The sequence below is a fragment of the Durio zibethinus genome, chromosome 4 (genome assembly GCF_047325235.1).
Source record: "Durio zibethinus cultivar Kanyao isolate XHJ-2024 chromosome 4, ASM4732523v1, whole genome shotgun sequence".
NCBI lineage: Eukaryota > Viridiplantae > Streptophyta > Magnoliopsida > Malvales > Malvaceae > Durio > Durio zibethinus.
Window position 1 is genome coordinate 34,287,172 of NC_143165.1, and position 24,434 is coordinate 34,311,605.

General features: G+C 32.2%; 4 protein-coding genes across 5 annotated transcripts; 3 read left to right on the forward strand and 1 right to left on the reverse strand.

The window, feature by feature from the left end:
* Positions 1-2,200: 2,200 nt before the first annotated feature.
* LOC111287329 (putative ribose-5-phosphate isomerase 2) lies at positions 2,201-3,632 on the forward strand. The gene has a single exon (XM_022877812.2). The coding sequence runs from the start codon at positions 2,596-2,598 to the stop codon at positions 3,376-3,378; it is 783 nt and encodes a 260-aa protein (XP_022733547.2). The 5' UTR covers positions 2,201-2,595; the 3' UTR covers positions 3,379-3,632.
* A 674-nt stretch (positions 3,633-4,306) lies between these two features.
* LOC111287401 (ABC transporter G family member 7) lies at positions 4,307-12,405 on the reverse strand. Of its 2 annotated transcripts, XM_022877941.2 has the most exons (12): positions 12,013-12,405; positions 11,619-11,809; positions 11,378-11,528; positions 10,947-11,079; positions 9,415-9,616; positions 8,270-8,546; positions 7,564-7,695; positions 6,677-6,897; positions 5,757-5,969; positions 5,560-5,644; positions 4,747-5,020; positions 4,307-4,675 (listed from the first exon to the last, which is right to left on the reverse strand). In XM_022877941.2, exons 1-12 carry the CDS (start codon positions 12,286-12,288, stop codon positions 4,665-4,667), a joined length of 2,166 nt encoding a protein of 721 aa, XP_022733676.2. In that variant the 5' UTR covers positions 12,289-12,405; the 3' UTR covers positions 4,307-4,664. The 2 variants fall into 2 exon arrangements, with proteins under 2 accessions (XP_022733676.2, XP_089616131.1); XM_089760005.1 differs by lacking the exon at positions 4,307-4,675 and having other exon boundaries at positions 4,739-5,020; positions 12,013-12,387.
* A 4,101-nt stretch (positions 12,406-16,506) lies between these two features.
* On the forward strand, positions 16,507-21,096 carry LOC111287870 (beta-glucuronosyltransferase GlcAT14A-like). The gene is made up of 4 exons (XM_022878543.2): positions 16,507-17,421; positions 19,724-19,799; positions 19,891-20,006; positions 20,117-21,096. Exons 1-4 carry the CDS (start codon positions 16,938-16,940, stop codon positions 20,629-20,631), a joined length of 1,191 nt encoding a protein of 396 aa, XP_022734278.1. The 5' UTR covers positions 16,507-16,937; the 3' UTR covers positions 20,632-21,096.
* Positions 21,097-22,133: 1,037 nt separating this feature from the next.
* On the forward strand, positions 22,134-24,434 carry LOC111288204 (uncharacterized). The gene has a single exon (XM_022878989.2). It carries the CDS (start codon positions 22,308-22,310, stop codon positions 23,940-23,942), a length of 1,635 nt encoding a protein of 544 aa, XP_022734724.2. The 5' UTR covers positions 22,134-22,307; the 3' UTR covers positions 23,943-24,434.

The following is a 24,434-nucleotide window of genomic DNA, read 5'->3' on the forward strand; positions in this document are numbered from 1 at the left end:
GTTCGTTTATGTTCATTTAATGTTTGTTTGGTTATAATTTGTTTATTGTTTATGAATTATTCATTTATATATGTTCGTAAATATGTTCGTTTAATATTTACGAATGAACTCGTTTAACTTAATTGAACGAACACGAACAACTTATTATTTAAACGAACGAACATGAACAAATAAAGTAAATTTCTTAACAAACACAAACACTTTTAAAAATAAATAAACAAATACAAACATACATTCATTCATTCATTCATGTTTGGTTCATTTACAGCTCTACATTCATCACATTGTATTCTTTATTTATCTACATTCATCACATTGTATTCTTTATTTATGTATTAAAAAATGTTATTGATAAGGTTATAATAACATATGAGTATGATTTAAGGTGAGTAATAATAAAATAGATTTTGATTGCAAATTGGTTACAAGACACGTGACAAATAGTTAAAACTATGTACATGTCAACAAGGTAGGCTATCTATGTAGGATAATTTTAAAATTTTTTATCATAATTCACTTAATACACTTTTAATTCTAATTAAAAATTAAAAATTTATTATATTTAAAAATTCACTTTTAAAGCACTATATAACTATGTTACTATATCTTAACAATTTTAATCCTAATCAATTTCCATATTTTCACCCAAAAAATTTATAGAAGAATCTCCAATGAAAAAAAAAAATGGTAAACGAGATTCATTTTGAGATGGCAAAAATTTCAATTTCTTGAAATCAAAGACATGATTGATTTTTGTTTAGACATTACTTGGATTTAATAAATTACAATTTGAGTTTTCTTTCAATTTGATGATAATTATATAAGTATATAAAATATATAATTTATTTATTTTATTATATTAAAATATACAAAATCTAAATAAAAAATTAAATATATAAAGTTTGAATTGATCATATACTTAAAAACTTATATTATCAATTAAAAATTTTATATTATATATAAATTTATTAATATATGAATATATATTGATGTGTATCATACAAGTTTAGAACTAGTTAGAATTAAGATGCTTATATGTTTTATTACTTAGAGGTTTAATATGGGAAAACTATTTAAATTTCGATATCTTATGTAAATTTTTGAAAAGATATTTTTGTTTGATACAAATTAAGATAAAAATATATAGTGAGTTTTTGAAATATTTGAAAATTTTTAATTTTTATAATTTTAAAACATATTGAAAGACTTTCATAATTAAATAATTTACTAAATAAAGTTATCTAATAAAGTTAAAATTATTAAGATAAAATTTATATTTCAAAATTTTAATTTAAATAAAAATCTCTAGATTATTTTGATTTACAATTATAATTTGAATAATTTTGATATTTATATAAATTTAAGATTATTTAATTTATAATTAACTATACTCTTTAATTAAAAAAATCTTACATGACACCTAAAAAAATTATTCACATAAATATTTATATGAATTGTAATAAATATATATATATATATATATATATATATATATATATAGCCGTCAAAATATTTCAACCTAAACGCTGCAAAGGCGGAAGGAGCACGGAAAGTGAAATCAATATGGAATATTACCAAAGTTGCGTATCCGCTGAAGATCGACTCACTTTCCTAAGTAGATTGCCTTGGCCTAGAGTCGTAGGATTAACATTCCTCATAATCTCAAATAAAACCAAGAAAATAAATACATCTTTATTTATGATGGACCATTCGCAAATATCACATCATATGCCCACCACAATTTCTTTTCCCCCGATTTATTTAGTAAACATTTTATTTATTTTAAATAATATAATTTGAAAATTGCATTTAAGATGTTGGAGATCACATCAAATCTAGGGAAATAAATAAATAAAGCGAACAAGAACAATGGAGACCCAGAAATTCATCTAATGGTAGAGAATATGCGGAGATTCGTAATGAAAGCATGTCCCATGCCTTTGTTTGCCATTGTTATTAATGTCTTGTTAAAACAAACAGCATCGTTGATTTATTTAAAAAAAAAAAACATATTCCGTTGATTCGTTTCATATGGGTCCCATCCAAACGGACAAGAAGACTATCTATGACTGAACGACGGCGTGAGTGACTCTTGAGCCCCCTTCTCAGGGATTTGCTTTGCCACACACCGTTCGATTCACTATAACGGTATCCGACAAAACTTTAAAAAACCAAACAAAGCCCACTCATTTCTCGTCTATAAAAATCGAACAAAGCCCAGTCACTTTCTATGCAACCGAACAATCCCTTATCCCTTGTCCAGCCTACGCCTCTCCCCTCTTTCGGAAAACCCTATTTTCTTCTTCTTCTTGTTCTTCTTCTTCCCATTCCCTCCTATCTCTTTCTCTCCGATTCACCACAGAAACAATTCTCTTATCTCTTTCCGTTTGGTTTTTTCTTTCCCTTTTCTTTTTCCTTCATATAATTACGCTACTTATTTGATTCAAATATTTAAATCTCTGAAGGAAAATAAAAGAGAAAGAAAAAACCCAACCTTTTATTTTTCCTTTCTCTAGCAATAGTAATCCTTTGGTTTCCGTTGATTTAGGTTTGTCATCACGATTTTTTTTTCTAACAGCTATTCAAAAAAGAAAAATGGCAATTGCTTGGTCTGAAAAAGCGTCCTCCATGGAGGCTTTGTCTTTGTCTTCACCTATGTCTCCACCCGTCATCCTAACCCAAGACGAATTGAAAAAAATTGCCGCTTATAAGGCCGTTGAATTCGTTGAATCAGGCATGGTTTTGGGTCTAGGCACAGGTTCCACAGCCAAACACGCCGTAGATCGAATCGGCGAGTTGTTTCGTCAAGGCAAGCTCAATAACATCATAGGAATTCCCACCTCGAAGAAAACACAAGAACAAGCTCTTTCTTTAGGTATCCCACTTTCAGATCTCGACAACCATCCCACCATCGATTTAGCAATCGACGGTGCTGATGAAGTGGACCCACATCTTAATCTGGTCAAAGGCAGAGGTGGGTCCCTTCTAAGAGAGAAAATGGTTGAAGGAGCTTGTAAGAAATTTGTTGTTATTGTTGATGAATCCAAGTTGGTCAAGTATTTGGGAGGGAGTGGTTTGGCTCTGCCTGTTGAAGTTGTTCCATTTTGTTGGAAATTCACTGCAAATAAACTCCAAAACCTGTTTGAATCTTCGGGCTGCGTCGCCAAGCTGAGGAATGATTGTAAAGGGGAGCCATTTGTAACGGATAATGGGAATTATATTGTGGATTTGTATTTGAAGAAAGATATTGGGGATTTGCAGGTTGCAAGTGATGCAATTCTGAGGATTGCTGGTGTTGTTGAACATGGCATGTTTCTTGATATGGCTACTACTGTAATTGTTGCAGGTGAGCTTGGTATCACCATCAAGAACAAGTAGAAACTGAGAAAATTATTCTAACTCTTCAATATTTAAGGCATTACTATTGTAACTGGGATGCATTTTTGGATTCCTTTTTGGCATCTACTGATTGATGAGGAGAGTTGTCTTCTCAAGTTTGGTTGTTTTCTTTGGAGGCAATTTTAAGGGAAGAAAGGATTAGGAATGTTTTAGGATTTTGAGAGCAGTTGAACTATGAGAATGATGTATGTCAACTGCTATGATAATTTTAATCATAAAATCTGATTATTGCAGTTTTGATGGTATTAATATGCATCTCATTTGGAATTTCTGACCGAGTCAAATTGATATTTGAGACGAATCAATAAAACATGTAAATGACATAACTATCATGAAAATTTTGAAATTTTTTATTCAAGCTAAGCTTGGATTCCGTAACACCTTCAATTGAATTTAAGAATATAAAATTTTTATTAAAAAAAAATTTTAATTACAATTATAATAATTTTTTTAATAGTAATTACAATAATCTTTATTGTTTTTTTTAATCTCATCAAAATTAATTTCATCCATTCAAATAAAATCTCAATTAAATTTTATTTTACCTTAGTGAGTTCATTTTAATATTTTTTTAAAAAATAATATTCAAGAAATTTAGAATTCATTTTAAGTTTTTTTTAAAAAATAATATTCAACAAATTTAAATTCTAAGATATGCAATTTTTTTTTAATATGAATGTATTGGCATCAAAACGAAAAGTATAAAAATTTTATTTTTTAAAACTCAAATTATTTTTTATTAAAATTGAGTCAATGTATTGTTTATATTATTTTTTATCATATCATTATATTATATTTTAAATTAAATTATCAAAGTTTTGATTAGTAAAACGAAATAACGAATCAATAAAACACTACTACTCGATATGACATAGCTAATATATTTAATAAGAGACCAACAAGCAAATTAAACAAAATTAACATAAAATTATATGAAATTTACACAAGACAAGACTTGAAGCTTAGTAAAGGTTTCAAGACGTCCTCGTTACCATAATTTATGCCAACTAAGACTTTGAGCATATAGCATAATGTATTAGTAACATTAGATTGTGCTAATCTTTAGACAGCAGATGTCAAAGATATCTGTAACTGTAGCACAGATATGGTTCATTTGGATGTCATAAAGATCCATTACAGGCAAGATTTTACATGGGAAAGGATACACGCACAGTAACCATTGAGGTAAATGTGATGTCTTATAGAATCATCTCATTAGCTCAGAAAATGCATGAAACCCTCCTTTATTGCAAAGTTTATCTCCTTTACTTAGCACCTGTATGACATAAATCAATAAATAGTAGCACTTCTTATAACAACATCATTAATACCTAAATAATTACAAACCTTCTAGGATGAATGGTCCGATTTTGTCAACTGGAGGTGATTCAACTTGCTGGTTTTGTTCAACTTGTTTGAGCGAAGGAGTCTGTTCAGTTTCTAGTAAAGGCTTTAGCCGTGGTTCAATCTGCCCAGATGCAGGTGCCTTAAGCTGAAGGTATTTGGGTTTGTTTTTCTCAAGGAGGAGGTAGGTGGTACAATACCAAAACAACAAAATTCTACTTTGAGCTATAACTGTATCTCCAATCTGACTTCCTCCAAAGGAGAGTCGCTCAAGTGCCTGTAATTAAGAAAGAAGAAGTTAATCCTAGCATAGACTAGAATTGACTAAAAGGAAATCTCATTAAAATACTTAACCCTAATATTATCATCTAAATTAGCCCTTCTGACAATTTTCTGTCACTCTCCAGGCATGTTAGTCCTAATAATAAATAGTAAGCACATTGTTGCTAAAAAAACTATTTTAGCACATTACATTGAGGAAAGCATTTAGCATTTTCGCTTTCTTTGCAGATAAAACTGTTCTCACTGATCTATGAACCGGGAGGTCTCTTTTACTTGGAATGTTTGACCATCCTTTAATACAAGTTGCTGTAAGTTATAGAACCTGACCATGCATAGTATGGTTTGAGAAAATGAACTAGTGTATAATTTTAAGTTCGTTCACATACACTGAAACAAAGACATTTCATTATTAATAATGTTGATTTTCTCTTAGTCTAAAACAGAACGTTCCTGTTTATAATTCTATGTCATGTCAGTGCTAGACAGTCTTCATACAAATTCCAATTCAAATAGGGAATTATGATCCCTCCATACCTGTTCTCCAGTTTGAATGTCAAAGGAATGCTGATGGTCAAATTTAAGACCAGTAAATTCATTGATACAAAACCCTTGAAAAGCCCTGAAACCATGTAAACAAAGATGAGACTTATCTTCATGAAAGCACAAACAATAAAGATCTTGGTTTATCATCAAATAATGCAAAGCAGAGCTTAGTACTATTTAGTATTTACCATCTTATTAGAGAAGCACGGGGAATCCAACGGAAGATAATTGGTGTATTATCTGCATTTACATAATAGCCTCCAAACACAATAAAGACCGTCATAAGAGAGGGTCCCAAGGCCATCGCTGCTTCAGTAGTTGGAACCATGGCCCCCACTGTCAGACCCATTGCAGATGCAGCAAAAGACTCCACAGTCACAATTCCACAGAACTTTCCAAATCTAGAAAGTCAAACTACTAGATCAGTTCATTTAATCAGTATGATAGAATTAAACAAATTATCACCTAACAATTGATGCTTAGTGCCTCAATTGGTTTTATCAGAGATTTCAATCTTGGCAACCATAAAGCACATTCTTTGTGTTTACAATAGAAAGGTTACAAAAAAAGAGGCAGATAATCATATGTAAACATAGTCTAAACAACTACAATAATTCTTTTGACAAGGCACACCTCAGAACCAACTGGTTGCTTGCTTTTGTCACAGCAATGGTCTTCATAAGGATTCTATTAAAATAACAGGAATGACTTCAAAGTTGGAGCATGTTTGAAAAACTCCATCAAGATCCTTTTCATTGCTTGTACCAATGAAATAATTGCCATTACTCAAAAGAAGTGCAAGCTTACTCATTCTCAGTTCTTGGTGCGTGACCAAGCAAATTTGAAAATCAGTCATCACCAACAAAAGCTACACTTAAAAGGTCCTCTCCTATGGTAATGTATCAACTTGAATTTTTTATGCATCATTGACAAAAATATTAATGATTATTATTTATTGTTTCCTTTTTTATTCATCTTCTTCACAAAGTTACAAGTGTGGTAATCAATTACTAATGAAACATGACATTTGAAAATTTAATGCAACATATTTACATCTAGTGTAAAGAATATAAAGAGCTTCATTCTAACTATACACTATGAAGAACACCTGGATAAGGTAGGATGAAGACGAGCCATGGGGTACAGCAAAGCACCAAATATTAGAGGAAATGCTGCTCCCACAGGTATCTCAGCTATCAATTTGGAAAACAGATAGGGTCCCAGTGCATAAGATCCCTTTGCACGTTCCCTGTCTACAATTGCATGTTCCTTGGGAAATACACCAACAGTCTTTGTGAGAGCTGCCATTGCTGTGTTTATGGCAGCAACCTAACAGAGGGCACATGATTACCAACAGTGTTAAGGAACTTTAATACGCTCAACACCTATGTCACTTAAGAATCACATGAATATCGCTAATTGTTCAAGTCTAGTTGCTGTTCAAGAATGACAGATAACTAAAAATGCTGCCTTTTTGCATATGAAAAGATCATATACTTCATAGAATAACAAAGAACTAATTTTCAGGAAGGGTATGGTTCATTGGCTGCAGGATAGAGAGTGGTCTCAAGAGGGTCCTTGAGCTATGGCACCATAATGAGAGGATGAAGGCTCCTGGGCAATGTCAACATAAAGTTAGAAATTAACCAAATTTTTGCATTAGTCGAACCACCCACCAGAATTGAAGAACAAACAACTAATATATCCATCATCTGAGAATCATAATAACCTAAAATGCCTTTTGTACGTGAGTGTAAAGTTCAATTTCTGGCATGAGAAAAATCCTCCACAACACCTTCCACTGCACCTAATTCCCTCCACCAACCTCCCCCACCAAAAGCACTTGAACTAGTTCACTGCAGTCTACTTTCTTACCAAACATACGAATCAAACCCTAAAGTAGATCAAAGGAACTTCATATACAGCAAAAATTGCAAGGTTGCAGTTTTAACACAAAAGAAAGAAAGGATTTCAAGGAAACTGAAGGTTTCATACCTGAAGCAATCCCATTCTGTCTTGTATGGATGTTTGAGATCTTCCCATTCTCCAAAAAATAGACCCAAATATTATAGCTGATGCAACTGACATTCTAGTTCTAACTTTATTTGTTGGTCCATCACGAGAAGCCTAGTATAACAAAAGGAACACAAGTTATGGTCATTCTGAATACACGCACACACATGCACACACACATGCATGCATGCACACGCACACACATGCACACACACATGCATGCACACGCGCACACGCACACACGCACGCACACACACACACAATGCAAAAGAAAGAAAGAAGAAAGACAAATAATTTCAACACGCACACACGCACGCACACACACACAATGCAAAAGAAAGAAAGAAGAAAGAAAAATAATTTCAAGACTTCTCTGAAAAAACTCACAAAAGAAACTAACACGTTATGCAATTCACTTTATTAATTTTAGGCATTTTTTTCATTGTTGCTCTAGCTCCAAGGAATGAATCAAACATTTGAAATTGGCTAAACAAACATCAATTATATCATTAAAATGCTTTGCCAGTCTGGGTAAAATAAAGCAGCTAAATATCAGAAAAATGGATTACCATAAAGTTAATCAACCAAAGAATGGACAGAAGCATTATCCCCCAATCCTATGATGTCCTTAAAGATAGCAATAAAAGTAAATAGCCTAAAATTTATAGTAAATAGTTGAAAAACGAACTTGCATCCATGCACGCTTTAGAAGCAACCAAAATTGTCTCCACCAACCCCCTTTCCTCTTAGCAACAATCTTCTTGCTGAACTTCATGTCATGCCTTGAACCAGTCTTTATGGTAAGTGGAGTGGCATAAAGAACTGCTGATGACTGTTTTGAGAATGCCTCAACAAGGGCATCGATTCTTTTCTGAGAAGAGTAGACACTGTCAGCAGAACTGTAGTCAATGGATATAAGATCAGCCAAAAATTCAGCAGGATTTGCATGATCTGGGCACTGATACCTGTTGATTAACCAATATTCAAACATAAGTCTCATCATTTCAGACTCTGCTACATTGTTTTTATATAATTTCCATCTAGATGCAGTGTTCGGAATATAGTCCTTGTTTATGAAAGCAAGCAAAAGCTGAAGAAAAATCAAGTTCACGGTTCTCAAAGTTTTTCAAATGCGATATCAATGATATATATATATATATATATATATATATATATATATATATATATATAGAGAGAGAGAGAGAGAGAGAGCACAAGAAAAAGAAGAAGGAGAAGAAGAATGCTTCAAGATTGAAAGTAAATGGCATTTGTCCGTGAAATTCAAAACTGCTTACAAACTTGTGAATGTATAGATCATCCAAATTCACACACAAAAACAGCAGAACCATGGCTAGTCCACAAAATAACATACAAACCAATGCATCAGTATGAGGTTTGCATATTAGCGAATATAAGTAAATCATGAGGCTACAGCAATATCATTTATTTTATACTACTAAGTTTTATGCTGATAGATGTGGACACAAGCAGCTATATTTCAAGCGTAATACAAGAGTGCTAGTTTTACATTAGACATCTCATCCACCATACCAGTATATTGATGTCAGGAGTTCTAGCAGGTACACTTTATGGATTTTTTTAGTCCTAAACTTGACCATGTGCCCTTTTAAAGGCTAACTAACATATTTTTAAACAACTAAGTTATTACATATCCCAGGTTTGGCATGCCACTTCCAGTCACAAGTTACAAAGACAAAAAGTCAGTCAATCAGTATACAAATAATTTTAACTGAAAATGAACATGCAAAGAGCCATAGCACACAGGCAGACAATGCATTTGCACAATTAACAGAAGCAAAGTTTGATTACAACCCAAATCTGGAGAAGTATTCCAGTGGATCATCACGTGCAGGGCCACCATAAACAAGTGCACCCTCAGTTAGCAACACAATGTCATCAAATTTATCATACACTGAACCTCTAGGCTGATGTATGGAGCAAATTACAGTATGACCATCTTGCACAAGTTGGCGCAGAGTTTCCATTACTTTCTCAGCTTGGAAAGCATCAAGTCCTGAATGCACCAGAAGAATCGGAAAATCAAAATCAACTCTGGAAAAAATTTCTATGACCAGCTAATAATTCTCGTAGGGAGGAGAAAAAGTATATAGTCTGCTTAACCCCATCTACAGTTAAGATAAACCTATCTGGATAGGCAGTTCTGATCAATGTGGTCGTCCTAGGCAGGTGACGCAGAATAATTAAGCCTAGCAAGAGGAAACTTTGATTTCGATGGTCTTAAATACGTAACTTTGACTTCTATTGAATACCCAGGGGCTGGTGAAATTAATATCTGAGAGGTATAGGCACCTTTAGATCAAATTATATTTCAGGCGTCTGCTTAAAAGTTCTCTCTTCATCAATTTTTGGGATCCAATACATCTATTGTTGGTTCTGAAACAGTCCAATATGTAAATGATTAGTTTTTCAATGCATAACATACCATGAATACCACATGAAGGGGTGCTTTTGCAGTTTCTGCATAACTCATGCTCTTAACCGTAATCTATCCAATGGGCTACAAGCCTATAATTCAATCTGCAGGCAACATTCATTGTGGAGGTTGTCTATATTTGTCACTTGCATCTAAATAGTGCCTCATGACCCATAATACAGGTAATTAAGGATGATGCAGTGCAGCCTTAATTTCTCAAATGTTCAACCAGAGAGTGTAGAAGCACCGGTCAACCTTGTTCATTACCATAGCTAATCTCTGATAAAGCATGCATCCAAATCAAATACTCAACATGTTGTTCATTTCTACTGTGCTTAAAAATGTTATTTAGCTACTTCTAGCTGCAGTTTTATCTTTCTGTAATCATGTCAGGCATATTCGATTAAATTCTCTTAACAAACAGGATCTGACGGTTCAAAAGCACTTCCTTGTTTTTTAATGATGATTAATCCTCACAGGCAAACCCTGAATACCTGCCCCAACCAACAAGACATTCTATTTATAGTGATGTTCTATGCAAGAGGTTATAACTGATTGATATGGGCATGATATGATATATGAAATCGAATTTTGTCTTGTTCGTGCACATTCCTACAACTGCCAGATATTCTATGAAGAACTTCCAAAGTATGGCACTCTTAGCTACATTTTGTTCTTTGCACCCCACATGCTGTATCAAGACTTCTTAGGTGTCTGACATAAATTACCAGAGGATAGGAATTCGAGAATTACTTAGGAGACAATTGGTCGACCATAGATATTATCATGATGGATGGGTTTTTGTTAAACATTACTACCTCAAAGAGTGAGATCAAAATGTAACATAGGAAAAACTTTGAGTTATCAGTAGCTATCTTATAAGAATTATATTACGTTTAATCATGCATACCAGTAGTGGGTTCATCGGCAAATATGACAGATGGGCTTGCAATCAGTTCACAACCTAATGATAAGCGTTTCTTTTCACCACCACTGATCCCGCGAACTTTTGCATCACCAATAACTGAATCAGCACAGCTGACCTTTTGAAGAAAGAATAAAAGGAACACCCAGAAAGAAAAACAGAATCAGGATAAACATGTTAACAATAATTGACCATAAATGGAGCAAACCTCTTTTTACCACTTTGTATTAACCTAAAAGCAAAGGTTGCATAATTAGTAATATAGGTTGTAGCAGTGTAGCTAATAGGTTCCAGTGAAACAACTAATTTATATATCACTCGATTATTATTATGTAAAGCAAATGACAGCTAAGAAAACGAAAGTAATCTGCTCCCGAGGTCAAGGCTCCAAAATAGAGAAGTCAAGTAATCCTTACCAAGCCTAGTTTAAATAAGAGATTGTTCACATATTCATCTCTCTCTTCAACAGAAGATATCTCTGGAAGCTGAAGTTCTGCAGCAAGAGATAACGTTTCTCGCACTGTCAACTGCGAGAAGAAAAGATCCTCCTGTCTCACATAAGCAAATCTACAACAACCAACAAACACTCTCAGAAAAGCCAATCACAACCACATAAAACTACACTTCGAATGGTTTTAAATTTGATAATGGCATTACTTGTAAGCTTTATTTGAACTAGGCTTCCCATTGAACTCCAAAAGGCCTGACAACTGTAATCGTGGAGATGCCAAAATCTGACCTGCCAGAACGTTTAACAGCGTGGTTTTTCCTGATCCTGACGGCCCCATTATGGCGAGTAATCTTCCAGGTTTTGCCTCTCCACTCACATTTTTAAGCAGAAACCGAACCTATCATAAAATAAATACATCTTTTATCCTATTTAAAAGACAATTAACAGTCCTATCATTTTCAATTTCAATTTTAACTTAAAAAGCTCATTATCTTTTTAATTTTCTTGCATATTCTCGCGCATTTTCTCAGCAACCAGACAGAAATGCAACAATAAATAAAATATTCTAAAAAAAGGAGACAGAAATTATTATTTACTTACTGATTTTGAGTGTTTATCAGAGAGGGAACAGGTGATGTTCCTCCATGTTATAGTGACAGGAAAAACTTTACCAGCGGGCGGCGAAACATCATCCCCGGTTACGGAGGAGTCGTCGTCGTTTTCTTCACCGTTTTCATTTTCCGGCAAGAGAGCTGGGCCGGGCCCGGAGAACAAGCGTAGCAAGAGTGCAGCGGCCATGGCGGCCAAAATCTGGCCTACACCGTTCCCACCAATACCGGACACCACATGGCCTACCTTCCTGGCGCCAAACACCATATTCTTTTATATTAATTTTTAAATTATTTATATTTTCTTTTCTCTTCTCGTTCGTCTCGCCCTTCTGAACCAGCAGAGGAGCTTCCTTAGATAATGAGCTACAGAGAAACCAAAAGAGTCTTAAACGGAGTCTGATGTCGTTTTATCCGATATATCATGTCGTTCTTAGGGGTAATTTTTTGTTAGCTTTACTTCTGCCCCGAGGAGATCAGGTTTTATTTCACTTTGTGACTACAACTACAATTTACGGTTATTTGCGATTGAACGATATCGCTACGGCTGAAGGACACGTGTCCTTTTGATGATAAGGCTATTTTTTTATTTGGGCAAAAACACGTTATCTTTTGATAAATTAAATTAATAATAGATCATGTAAACAAAAAAAAAAAAAATTTCTTTTGTTTTCAATATATTTGCATATTAATTCTAGAAAATCATGACTTATAATTGATAATTGAATAATTGATTCAATATTGATCGAATTCAACATTTGATTATTTCGATATCAATGAAAATATCTTCTTTACTTGATTTCAATTCTTCAATATTATTCCAATGCATAAGGTATTTAAATTATGTTTTTTAAAAAATAAATTAATAAGTATAAAGTTTATTGCCAATCAGATATAAAGTAAAAAATATGATTTTTCAGTTAAAAAGTAAGGTTTTGTAATCCAAATTAAAAAAATTATACAAAAGGTGCTTTTATTATAAAAAAATATTTTGAGATATAAATTATTATATTATCTACTATTTTAATATTTTATATATATTTAAATATTTTAATTACTCAAATATTTTTTTATAACAATATTAAATAATTAAAATTTTTAATTACAATTTTAAATCCATTTTTTTCAACAACGATAAATATTAAGGTGACCTAAACCAAAGAAGTTGGATAATTTCAACAAAACTTTGTTGAGCAATGGCAGATGTAATACAAATCTGAGTGGGCCTTGGCTCCAAAATGTTTGAAACCCCTTAAATATTATATACATTTGTATTAAATACATTTAAATTGATCTTTTAATATAAAATATTAATTTTATTATTTTTGTGTTTTATAAATTAAATTTATACATTATAATTTAAGATATATTCAAATCATATTTATATTTATTTATTCATTATATCCAATAATTATTACTTGTAAATTTTTAAATTTATATTTATTATTAACTCATTTTCTTTGTATACTTTTTTTTTTAATTTTTAGTTTAGATTTGTATCATATGTTGTAATTATTTTTTTCAACAAAAAAAATTATATTTGAATTACCTTACAAAATGATAAAAAAAAAACACTAAATTTTTAGTCTCAAAACTTCATCTTCATTTTTTTATAAGTATATTTAATTTTCTTGCTTTGATAAAACATTTAATAATTGATTTATTCATACTTTTTTATTTCACTTTTAAATTATCAAAAAGTTAAAAATTTCTATGTAATTTGTAATTCAAAAGTCAATTATATATCATGTTATTATTAAAAATATAATATTATCATAATAATATTTTTATTTTATAATTTTATGTTCTTATCATATATTTATTAATATATTATTTGTCCATATATATTAATAAAAAATAAAAAATATATTATTAATTAATTTTTTAAAAATTATATGTCAAAAATCATTGCCAATATTTTATAATAAAATCTTGCAAGCAACAGGAGTTAGTTGGCGAATTTGATGCAATTCAAGTATTCAACGAACCGCATTGACTTCTACGAGCCAGGAGGACGATTATTAAGGACGATTACGGCCCTCTCTATCCTTCCTAATTTACCCTAACCTCCTATGTCAGTGACAAAGATACTTAGGAATTCCGACATCAATCCTCAAAAACAACATCAATAGGTTGAATAAAAAATCCATATTTTAGTTAGTTTAAATTTTGGTCCGATTATTAAAACACTGGCAATCTATGATTGATTCCTTTTATACTCCTCCTAATCCTCGGCCCAACCTGTGATGAAGATACTTATTCTAAAAAAAAATTATTATTTTCATTCACTAAAGCTCTATCATCGAGTCGCGAGTGCTAAATTGACTGAACCTTTGAAAGTTTGATTAATAAAGTAACAAATATGATGTAATGAGAATTTTTTAATTAATACATAAAAAGAAATTTAATTAAAACAAAATTCATCAAAATCATGTGACCCATTTTGACAATTCCTTTAAAACTTTGACATTCCAAAAACTTTACCAACTTCAAATAAAAACGCTCGCCTAAACTTTTCTACCTTCAAAAAATTATGACATTAATTCGCTTTGGCAACCATGCACTAGTATTTGTTTCTTTATTTAAAATCTTGAATTATAATAAAATTTTTAATGTATTATTTAAAATTTTATAATATGATATTTAAATTATAAATACATTAAATAATATGATACTTAAAAAATTATTTACTTATCATATATCATTATTTAAAATAAATATATTTGAGATGAATAAAAAATAAAATAATTTAAAATAATCAAAATTTAATTCAATATGATTTTATAAGAATCAATATTTTTTAAATCAAATTTAGAATAAATTTTTATTTAAAAAAAATCAAATTAGATAAAATGCCATTTTAAGCTAAATTCATCCCAACCCAACTCAAAATATTTATTAAAATACTCCTAAATTTATTTCTAATACCTCTTATACCCTTTAATTATATATGCCACTTAAAAAATAAGTATTTTTCACTCTTTCCTTCCCCACCTTTCATCTCTTGGAGCAATCACTGATTTTACCTTTTCCTCAAGCCATTTTGATTTCTTTTTGTTCACCGACAACGACCCTTGCCTAGCATCTACCACAACCACAGAGTTTGCTGCCTCGGCATTCAAAGTCTCATACTCCAACCGATGCCTTCTCTTTCCTTCCTCGTATCCTTTTCATCTTTGCCTGATATTTTTTTTTTTCCTTTTTTATTTCATGCATTGTTTCAGCATTAAAAAATATCACATTATTTACAGATTTATAAATTAAAAATTAAATTATAAATTCTTAAAATTTAAATATTATATTATAATTTAAGTACCGACATCAATCCAAACTAAAATTAATAGGTCAATTCCATCACATCACTACACGTAACACGATGCAAGATGGAACAAAATTTTTTTCAATTTTGGAATGATGAGCAAAAGGAGAAAATTTCTATTTTAAGTTTTGACCCTTGTCCTTTTTTTTTTTTTGTGTAATTAGCAAATTTTGATTTTTATGTGTGAAAACAACAGTTAAAAATTCTTCAAGATCGAATATTTCCCCACCTTATAGGTTGAGCGCGTGATGTCCACTTCTGCATCTTATATTATATGACTGAATCTTCTGCCGATGTGCTAGTGGAGGCTAAATGCTCATTGTTTCTCAATATTTGAGGATTCTTAAATCAAGATTTAATTTTTTAATTTTAACAAATAAAATCTAATATATTCAAGAAATAAATAAAAAAATTATTTAAGTCATTTTTATATAAAAAAAAATCTTAAATAACCCTCGACATATATGATAAAATAATCATTTAAGGTGTTTTTTATATAAAAATATCTTAAATAATCATTTAATAAAAATATATTATAAATCATTTAATTTTTTATAAAATAATTATTTAATATATTTTTATACAAAAACTTCTTAAGTAATCTTTGACATATATTATAATGGTATCATTTAAAATATTTTTTGTATAAAAATATCTTAAATGATCATTTAATAAAAATTATATTATAAATCATTTTAAAATTTTGTTAATAGTAAAAATCTATAATTGAGTTATAATCACTTACAAATATATTTTTTTAAAAAATAATAATAATTTCATAATTTTTTATTTAAATTAAATTTAAAAATAAAATAATTTTTGTCATTGAAATCTTAAAATATAATAAAAAAGATACATTTTTTATTTTGAAATTTTTTGTACTATTAATGGTGCATGAAATACACTTGTCAAATTTTATTTATTTATCTTTAATTGTTATATCTCAAATACATTAAATCTTATTTATTAAAATTAAAAGTTAAAGTTTGATTCGAGCAACTTCAAATGTGAGGGACGAAATATTTAGCCGCTAGTGATTTACGAGGTGTGTCCTTGACGGAAGCGCGTTATGTCACGCACAAGTCAAGCTCGTGAATATTCAGGTAGAAAAATTAGCAACACGCGCAATGACAAAAGCAAAAGTTAGTTTACTGCATAACTTTTCTTGGATCAAATTATTAAAAAAAAAAAAATCAGATGGAATTATAAACGGCAAAGGAAATCCAAGAAGTGATGGAACTTCAATCTACTCTCCACCTAAACCAAATCTAATATGAAACAGAACACAATAAAAAAACCCTAACCCTAGTTAGCTGTTCAACTCCATGCATTTCATTTCATTATCAAATAAACACAGAATCATTTTCATTGTCATTACAAAGTGAAAATTCAGGAGAAAAAAAAAAGATTTACTGTGTTGATCTAGATTTTATCATCAATGGTGTTCAGTCTTCTGAAAGAAAAGATCCCCAAATACCCATTTCCTGAAATCTTCAAAATCCAAATTCAACCCAAATTTTTTATCATCGATAAACCCATATGCTCAAAATTTACCTAAAAAAAGTTACAAATTTTGAAGGGCTTAAAGCACTATTGTTATGGGAGCTGAAAAGAAATGGCTTTTCACTCTTTTTTCCGCTACATTTCTCTCCATTCTCCTCCTCTTACTTTACTCAATCTCATCTTTCAGCTCCCCTAGACCTTTCCCTTCACTGGTACAACATGGCCTTCATTATCCTCCTGCTTTTGGGTACTATATATTTGGTGGAAAAGGTGATAAAGACCGGATCTTTAGGCTACTGCTTGCTATCTATCATCCCAGGAATCGATATTTGTTGCAACTCGGAGCAGATGCTTCTGATGAAGAAAGGTATAGGTTGGCGGTGGCTTTGAAATCTGTGCCTGCTATTAGGAGCTTTGGAAATGTGGATGTTATAGGGAAGCCTGATCGGTTTTCTTATATGGGTTCCACGCATATTGCTGCCACGTTGCATGCTGCTGCTGTTTTGATGAAGGTTGATCGTGGCTGGGATTGGTTTATTGCTTTGAGTGCTTCGGATTATCCCTTGGTTACTCAAGACGGTAAGTGGTTTCGGTTCGTTGATTTTTGGTTTTTGGATTTATGTTGTTTTCTTTTGTAAGGAGTATCTACGAGAATTCAGGTTTTGATTCGGAGAAAAAGTATGATTTTGGATATACAAGTTCTTGATTTATTAGAAATCACTTGAAATTTGGATGAATTTGCATTGGTTTTGTATGTGACGTGCGGTTTCATAAGAAATGGGATTTTAGATTTTCTATTAAGGTGTTTTTCATGATCAATGGCATTGGTTAAAGGCTCCGAATTGGATTTAGGTTGCTGTTTGCTGGGAAATCAGTGTAATCAGTATATAAATTAAATTGTTTACCTCCACAGAAAGTTTTCTTCCATTTGCTATTTTGCTTAGATTCATTCTGCCAAATTTTGGTGCTACATTTCCAATCTTAAAATCTTTCCTGCTGTCTAAAAATCTGGATATGATTCGGGAATGTTGTACATGATTCAAAGAAAATTCTTGATTTTAATCATGTTTCTGACTAATTTCTAGTTCTATCTATAATATCATGATTCCAAGAAGAATGTGATGTTACTTGTTATCAATATCGTAGTTTACTTAAACTGTAGGTGTTAGTACTGACTAAAGAAAGGTTTCTGGATGGAAGTTTGGGTCGGCTGTGACGAGTAATCTATTTTTTGGGGCAGTTTTAAGAATGCAGAAATGGAACTAACAATGATTTTGGTGATAAATCTATCAATTAGATGAGAACTGTTGTTAGAATTGTTTTTTAAAAGACATAATCTGGTCCTGAGAATAGATTAGATTGGAAAGCATCTAGTAAAACCCTGCCTCTATGAAATGAAGATTCTCTTGAAGCTATTATCTGTTGTAATCGAATTTGCCATTACATGACAGTGAGGGTATCAAATTGAGACACTGGATAGTAGAAAGTATGTCTTAGGATGACTGACATATTTTTTTTCTTAATGAGAGTCTCGAGCAGATTTATGTTGATGATTCATGAGGTTCCAATCCTACAGTTTCCTTTTTGGGTCGAGATCTGCAGAGTAGTGAAGGGAAGCAACTTTTGGACCAAATTTCTGCCTGTTAAAATATTTGTTACATTGATAGAATAGTGATTTGCTTAATTTTTTGATGGTTCTGGTCCAGCACTCCTGACGTTTCAATTTCTAGGCCTGTTTTTGACATGGCCAGAAATAGTTGTTTGTACATCAGTTCTGAAATTATTGGTAGTTTTATATATGAAGCTAGATCCTTAAGGTAATACCCTTTGGCATTTAGACACGGGGCCACTTTCCTTTTGCTGTTAGAACCAGAGGTTGCAGAAAATCTTGTCATTTGCTTTACTGGCTAGAAACAAGTGATATCTTTTCTTTTTACAGAAACCTTTCTAGTGATAGATTGTATCTGTTTTCATTAATGGCCTACTTCAGGATGAAAAAAAGTTAACATTTTCTTAAAGAAAACTGAATATTATCTTTACAAAAGGAAATAATAAAAAAGAATGGAATAAAGCTTCTGCAGCTGTCTGTACTATGACCAATTGGTTGGTTTTTAAGTATTACTAGGTTTAGTAGTTAGAGGGAAAGAAAGGGGCTTACTATCCTTTGTTACTTTGGTCAGAAGAATTCTTGTAATGAAGATATATTCATTTGTGGAGCTGAAACTGTTATAAATCTATGGTGTTCTTTACTTATTTTATTATGCTTGGGTGCAGAGTCTGGACAAAGTAAAACTTTTGCAACTAGGCGACTCAGGTCTATGAATACAGTTATTTATGATACCATCTATCACTTTTGACTTAAATTTTGATTTTTCCTAATGCTTATAAATAATCATGTTGAAACCAATATTTGAATATTGATTTAAACTTCTGAAATACTTTTTGCTTATTGCTACTTCATTGTTGATAGGATATATCGAAAAATGTGAATTGGTTTTCCGTTACAGAGAAGCTTTAGACAGAATGTAATGGAAAATTCTAAAATTAGTTCTTGATGCAACTAGGCTATAAAGCCCTGTATCCAATAGCCCTCCCTTTATTTTATTCTCTCAAGCTCAACACTTAAAATACTTTTAGAGGAAAGGTGCCAACCAATCCATGGGTCATTGGTGCCAAACTTTGATGTCATATTGGATAAAATCTCAGATGCCTCCCGCATTTCTTCTTTGAGATTTCGATGGCAGGTTTTTCTCCTGCTTGTCCTATACCTCTTTTTCCTTCATCATGTTACTTTGTAATTTCACTTGTTCTTCTGTTGTATCACCATGCTGTTCTTCGTAATTGTACTAACTTTTTTTTTTTGTTTTATTTCATATTTCAGATTTGTCCCACGTGTTCTCCTCTGTTAGGAGGGACCTCAATTTCATTGATCATACTAGTGATCTTGGGTGGAAAGAGTAGGCAAACCCTTTTCATGAAATGTATAGATTCTTTTGCTGTACAGTTGTAATTAAATGTAAATCATATTGTTTCAATTTTTTTATGCAGAGGTCAACGGATCCAGCCTATTGTAGTTGATCCCGGGCTTTACCTAGCTAGGAGGACCCAAATCTTTCATGCGACAGAGAAACGTCAAATGCCTGATGCTTTTAAAATATTCACAGGCAAAGTCTACGATCGATATTTTCGATGTCCATTGCTATTCATAAAAATTTATTTATGACTTTTTTCTCTGGAGAGACTACACTCATTACAGTCTGGTATTGCATTGCAGGTTCCCCATGGGTTGTCTTAAGCAGATCCTTTCTGGAATTTTGCCTTTTTGGGTGGGATAATCTTCCCCGAACCCTTCTGATGTATTTCAACAATGTTATGTTATCTGAAGAAAGCTATTTCCATTCTGTCATTTGCAATTCACTGGAGTTCAAGAATACTACTGTAAACAGTGATTTAAGATATATGATCTGGGACAGTCCTCCAAAGATGGATCCCCACTTTCTCAACATTTCGGATTATGATCAAATGGCTCAAAGTGGAGCAGCATTTGCAAGGCAGTTTAGAAAAAATGATCCTGTGTTGGACATGGTTGATGAAAAAATCCTCAAGCGTGGGCGATACCAAGCTGCCCCAGGGGCATGGTGCACTGGCCGGAAGAGCTGGTTGATGGATCCCTGCTCACAATGGGGTGATGTAAATGTCTTGAAGCCTGGTCCTCAGGCAAAGAAGTTTGAGGAAACTATAACGAACCTTCTTGATGACTGGAATTCACAGTCTAATCAATGCACATGAAGGGGTACTAAGAGGTGAATATTTCAGAGGCTCAGTTGCCCTTGCATCTAAATTTCATGAAAGATTCAAAAGAGCACCATCAGATGAGATATATTCTTTGGTCTGTCTGCCTAATTTTTGGGGTTTCGTCTTATCACCCTACCATATTTTTTTATATGAGATGCGAGAATTGAGGTGGAACAAGTGAATTCACTTAAGGTTTTGCTCTGCGTTGTTGGCTTCAGGGTTAGTATTTAATGGTCAAGCCACCCAGAAGTCTACAATGATTCAGAGGATTGCCATTTGCTTGCTGTTGTTTGTTCTAACCCACCTTTCATTTGGCACGTTGATGTTGGAAGCATTCATTCATTAAAATCTGTTGTATTGTTATCATAGTTCCATCTCGTGCATACCAGCAATAGGACGATTTTATAGCAAGAAATTGTAAGAAAACAGGCTGAGAAAATCTCTTCTTTTGCTTAGCTATGTTCATCCCTCGACCTTTTTCTCGCATAATGAACCCTGAGAGAACTTGATTTCTTTTCTATATAGAGGAAGAATATGCTAAAGAATTTGCAACATATAGGCATATTAAGGAAGTCAGTGGTGTGGTCATTAACTCGTTATACAATCCTTTTAGAATCTGATTAGACTAATTAATTTGAAGCATATACAAACATGAATTAAAATATGAATTTAATAAAAAATATTTTGAGTTTGTTGTTTTCACTTGAATTATAATTTATTAATTATAATACAATAATTTTTTTTATCAAATTATGATATGATAATTTTAAAATTTTTATTAAATAAACATATCAACAAATTAACTATCCATGTAGACAGGAGCTGTCAAATATGCTATCCAAAATTTTCTTTACACCATATCAAGTTTCCTTCAAAAATAGTTTCCTTCAAAAATACTCACATAACAAATATCAAATTTATCTTTTAATAAATTATAATTTTTTCATCTTTTTCATCTTTCTTTTTTCTTCCTTCTTCTTCTCTTTCATCCTTCTTTCTCTTATACCCAATCGAATTTTGGTTTTTTATGTTTTTGGGAATCTATTTTTTAAAAATTATAATATATTTTCGAAAATCAATTTTTGAAATTTATATTATATTTTTGAAAATGAAGTCTTTTGAAATTAAATTTTCAATAATTTTAAAAACTTCTTAGAAATGAATTTTTGATAATCTCAAAGTTTTCTCATAAACAAAAATTGATTCCGAAAGCTTTTAAAACTTTTCATAAATGTATTTTTGAAAACTTCAAAGATTTTTTGAAAATTTATTTTCGAAAAATTCAAATTATATAAAATTTATTTTATAAATCTTAATATATTTTCATATGCATTTAAAAAAAATTAAACGAAATAAATTTTGAAATGTTACTCGTTATCAATGGAAGACTAAAAAAATATACGCAATTTGGGATTAATTGGTTTGAGATTGAATAAATAAGAAGAAAAAAATGTGGAAAGATGAGGTATATTTAATGGAAATAAAAAATTTAAATTTAGAATGTATATAATCGTGAGGTGTATAAAGTAAAAATAGGGGTAAATAGAATTCCCCAGGCAGACGAGGCACGTATAAATCTTCTACTGCAACGCCTCTGGGAACAACAAAATCAAACGATGCATGGTGAAAACTAGGAAAAGAAAATTTCTGGATTTATCTCAAAAATCAAAATGGGTCTACTTCGATTTCTGAACTTGTTGTCAAAAACCCCGAGAAAACGCAATCTTCCAGTTCTTTGCATAAGATCACTTGCCACTCACTCTCAGAAATCCATCAAACATCAAAATTTCAAGCTCAACTCGCTTCCAGGGCACAAAACCTGGTTTGGGTATCCACCAACTCTTTATCGCATCATCTACAGATCGATCCACGAGGATTTATCGCCGAAAAAATTGTCTGTTGAGCCGTATGAAAAGAACCCAGCAGAAGCCAAACTCGAACAAGACGCTGCCAAAATTTGCATACTCCTCTCGAACCACTCTGATTCTCGTGTCGATGAATTGCTCGAATACGCTTCAATTGAAGTGTCCCCTTCACTTGTTGTAGAGGTTTTGAAGAGGCTAAGCAATGCGGGTGTCATTGCAATGTCATTTTTTACATGGGCAGAGAAGCAAAAAGGGTTTAAATATAATACCGAAAGCTACAATGCGCTGATTGAAGCTTTGGGTAAGATTAAGCAGTTCAAATTGATATGGAATTTGGTGAATGACATGAAGAGTAGAAAATTGTTAAACAAAGATACTTTTGCATTGATTTCGCGGCGGTACGCAAGAGCCCGGAAGGTTGAAGAGGCTATAGAGGCTTTTGAGAGGATGGAGGAATATGGTTTCAAGCTTGAAACATCGGATTTTAATAGATTGATTGATACTTTGTCTAAGTCTAGAAACGTTGAGAAAGCAAACAAAGTGTTCGATAAAATGAAAAGGAGAAGGTTTGTCCCTGACATTAAGTCCTACACCATTTTGTTGGAAGGATGGGGAAAAGAACACAACTTGTTGAGGTTAAATGAGGTTTATCGAGAGATGAAAGATGAGGGTTTCGAGCCAGATGTTGTAACTTATGGTATTTTGATCAGTGCGTATTGTAGGGCAAAGAAGTATGATGCAGCGATTGAGTTGTTTCATGAGATGGAGACAAAGAATTGTAAGCCCAGTCCTCATATTTTTTGCACTTTGATTAATGGGTTGGGCTCTGACAAGAGGTTAAGTGAAGCTCGTCAGTTTTTTGAACGTTCCAAGAGTTATGGTTTTGCTCCTGAAGCACCTACTTATAATTCTCTTGTAGGGGCTTATTGTTGGTCAATGCAAGTGAATGATGCATTCCGGGTGGTTGATGAGATGAGAAAAAATTCTGTCGGTCCAAATTCAAGAACTTATGATATAATTCTTCATCACTTGATAAAGGCTCGAAGGACAAATGATGCTTACTTAGTTTTCCAGAAAATGTCCAGGGAGCCGGGCTGTGAGCCTACTGTGAGTACTTATGAAATTATAGCAAGGATGTTTTGCAATGAGGAGCGAGTGGATATGGCAACGCAGGTTTGGGGTCAGATGAAGGCCAAGGGAGTGCTTCCGGGAATGCATATGTTCTCTGATTTGATTAACAGCTTGTGTCACGAGAACAGGTTAGATGATGCTTGCAAGTATTTTCAGGAAATGTTGGATGCAGGTATTCGACCTCCAGCCAATATGTTTAGTAATCTGAAACAGGCTCTACTTGATGAGGGGAAGAAAGATACGGCTTTAGATTTGGCTCGGAAGATTGACAAACTGAGGAAAATTCCTTTAGTTGTTGGTGGAGGCTAATAGTGAGAGAGAATGTAGGCTGTCTGATGGTGCTCTTCAGGCTCATATGAGATCCCGCCACTGTCACCATCTTTACCGAATGACAGTATCTAGACCCTCTATTTGATATCTGATAGACATAACATGAATCAGGATGTGTGACTTTATGGCAATTTCTTTTATCCTTACCTTGGCTATTTACATTATGAAAATTTTTGCAGTTTCAAAACTGTAGATTTGGAATCAATTAGAGGGGCAGCAATAACTGGGAAGACAGAGTATTGTCTTATGTGCCACTTCCCTGTTGCCTCTTCAATATTGAATTCTTCCAATGGGGTGAGATTTGGCTCTTTGTAGGCTACTATATCCACCATCCTTGGTTTTCGTCCTTTTTTTTGCTTTACATTATAACCCTTCACTATTTCCTTTAGATATTTCATTCTATTAGTCTGTATGTCTATTTATGAGCTTTTAAGAATGAAAAAGATTGATATTGTTTAACTTTACTCATAA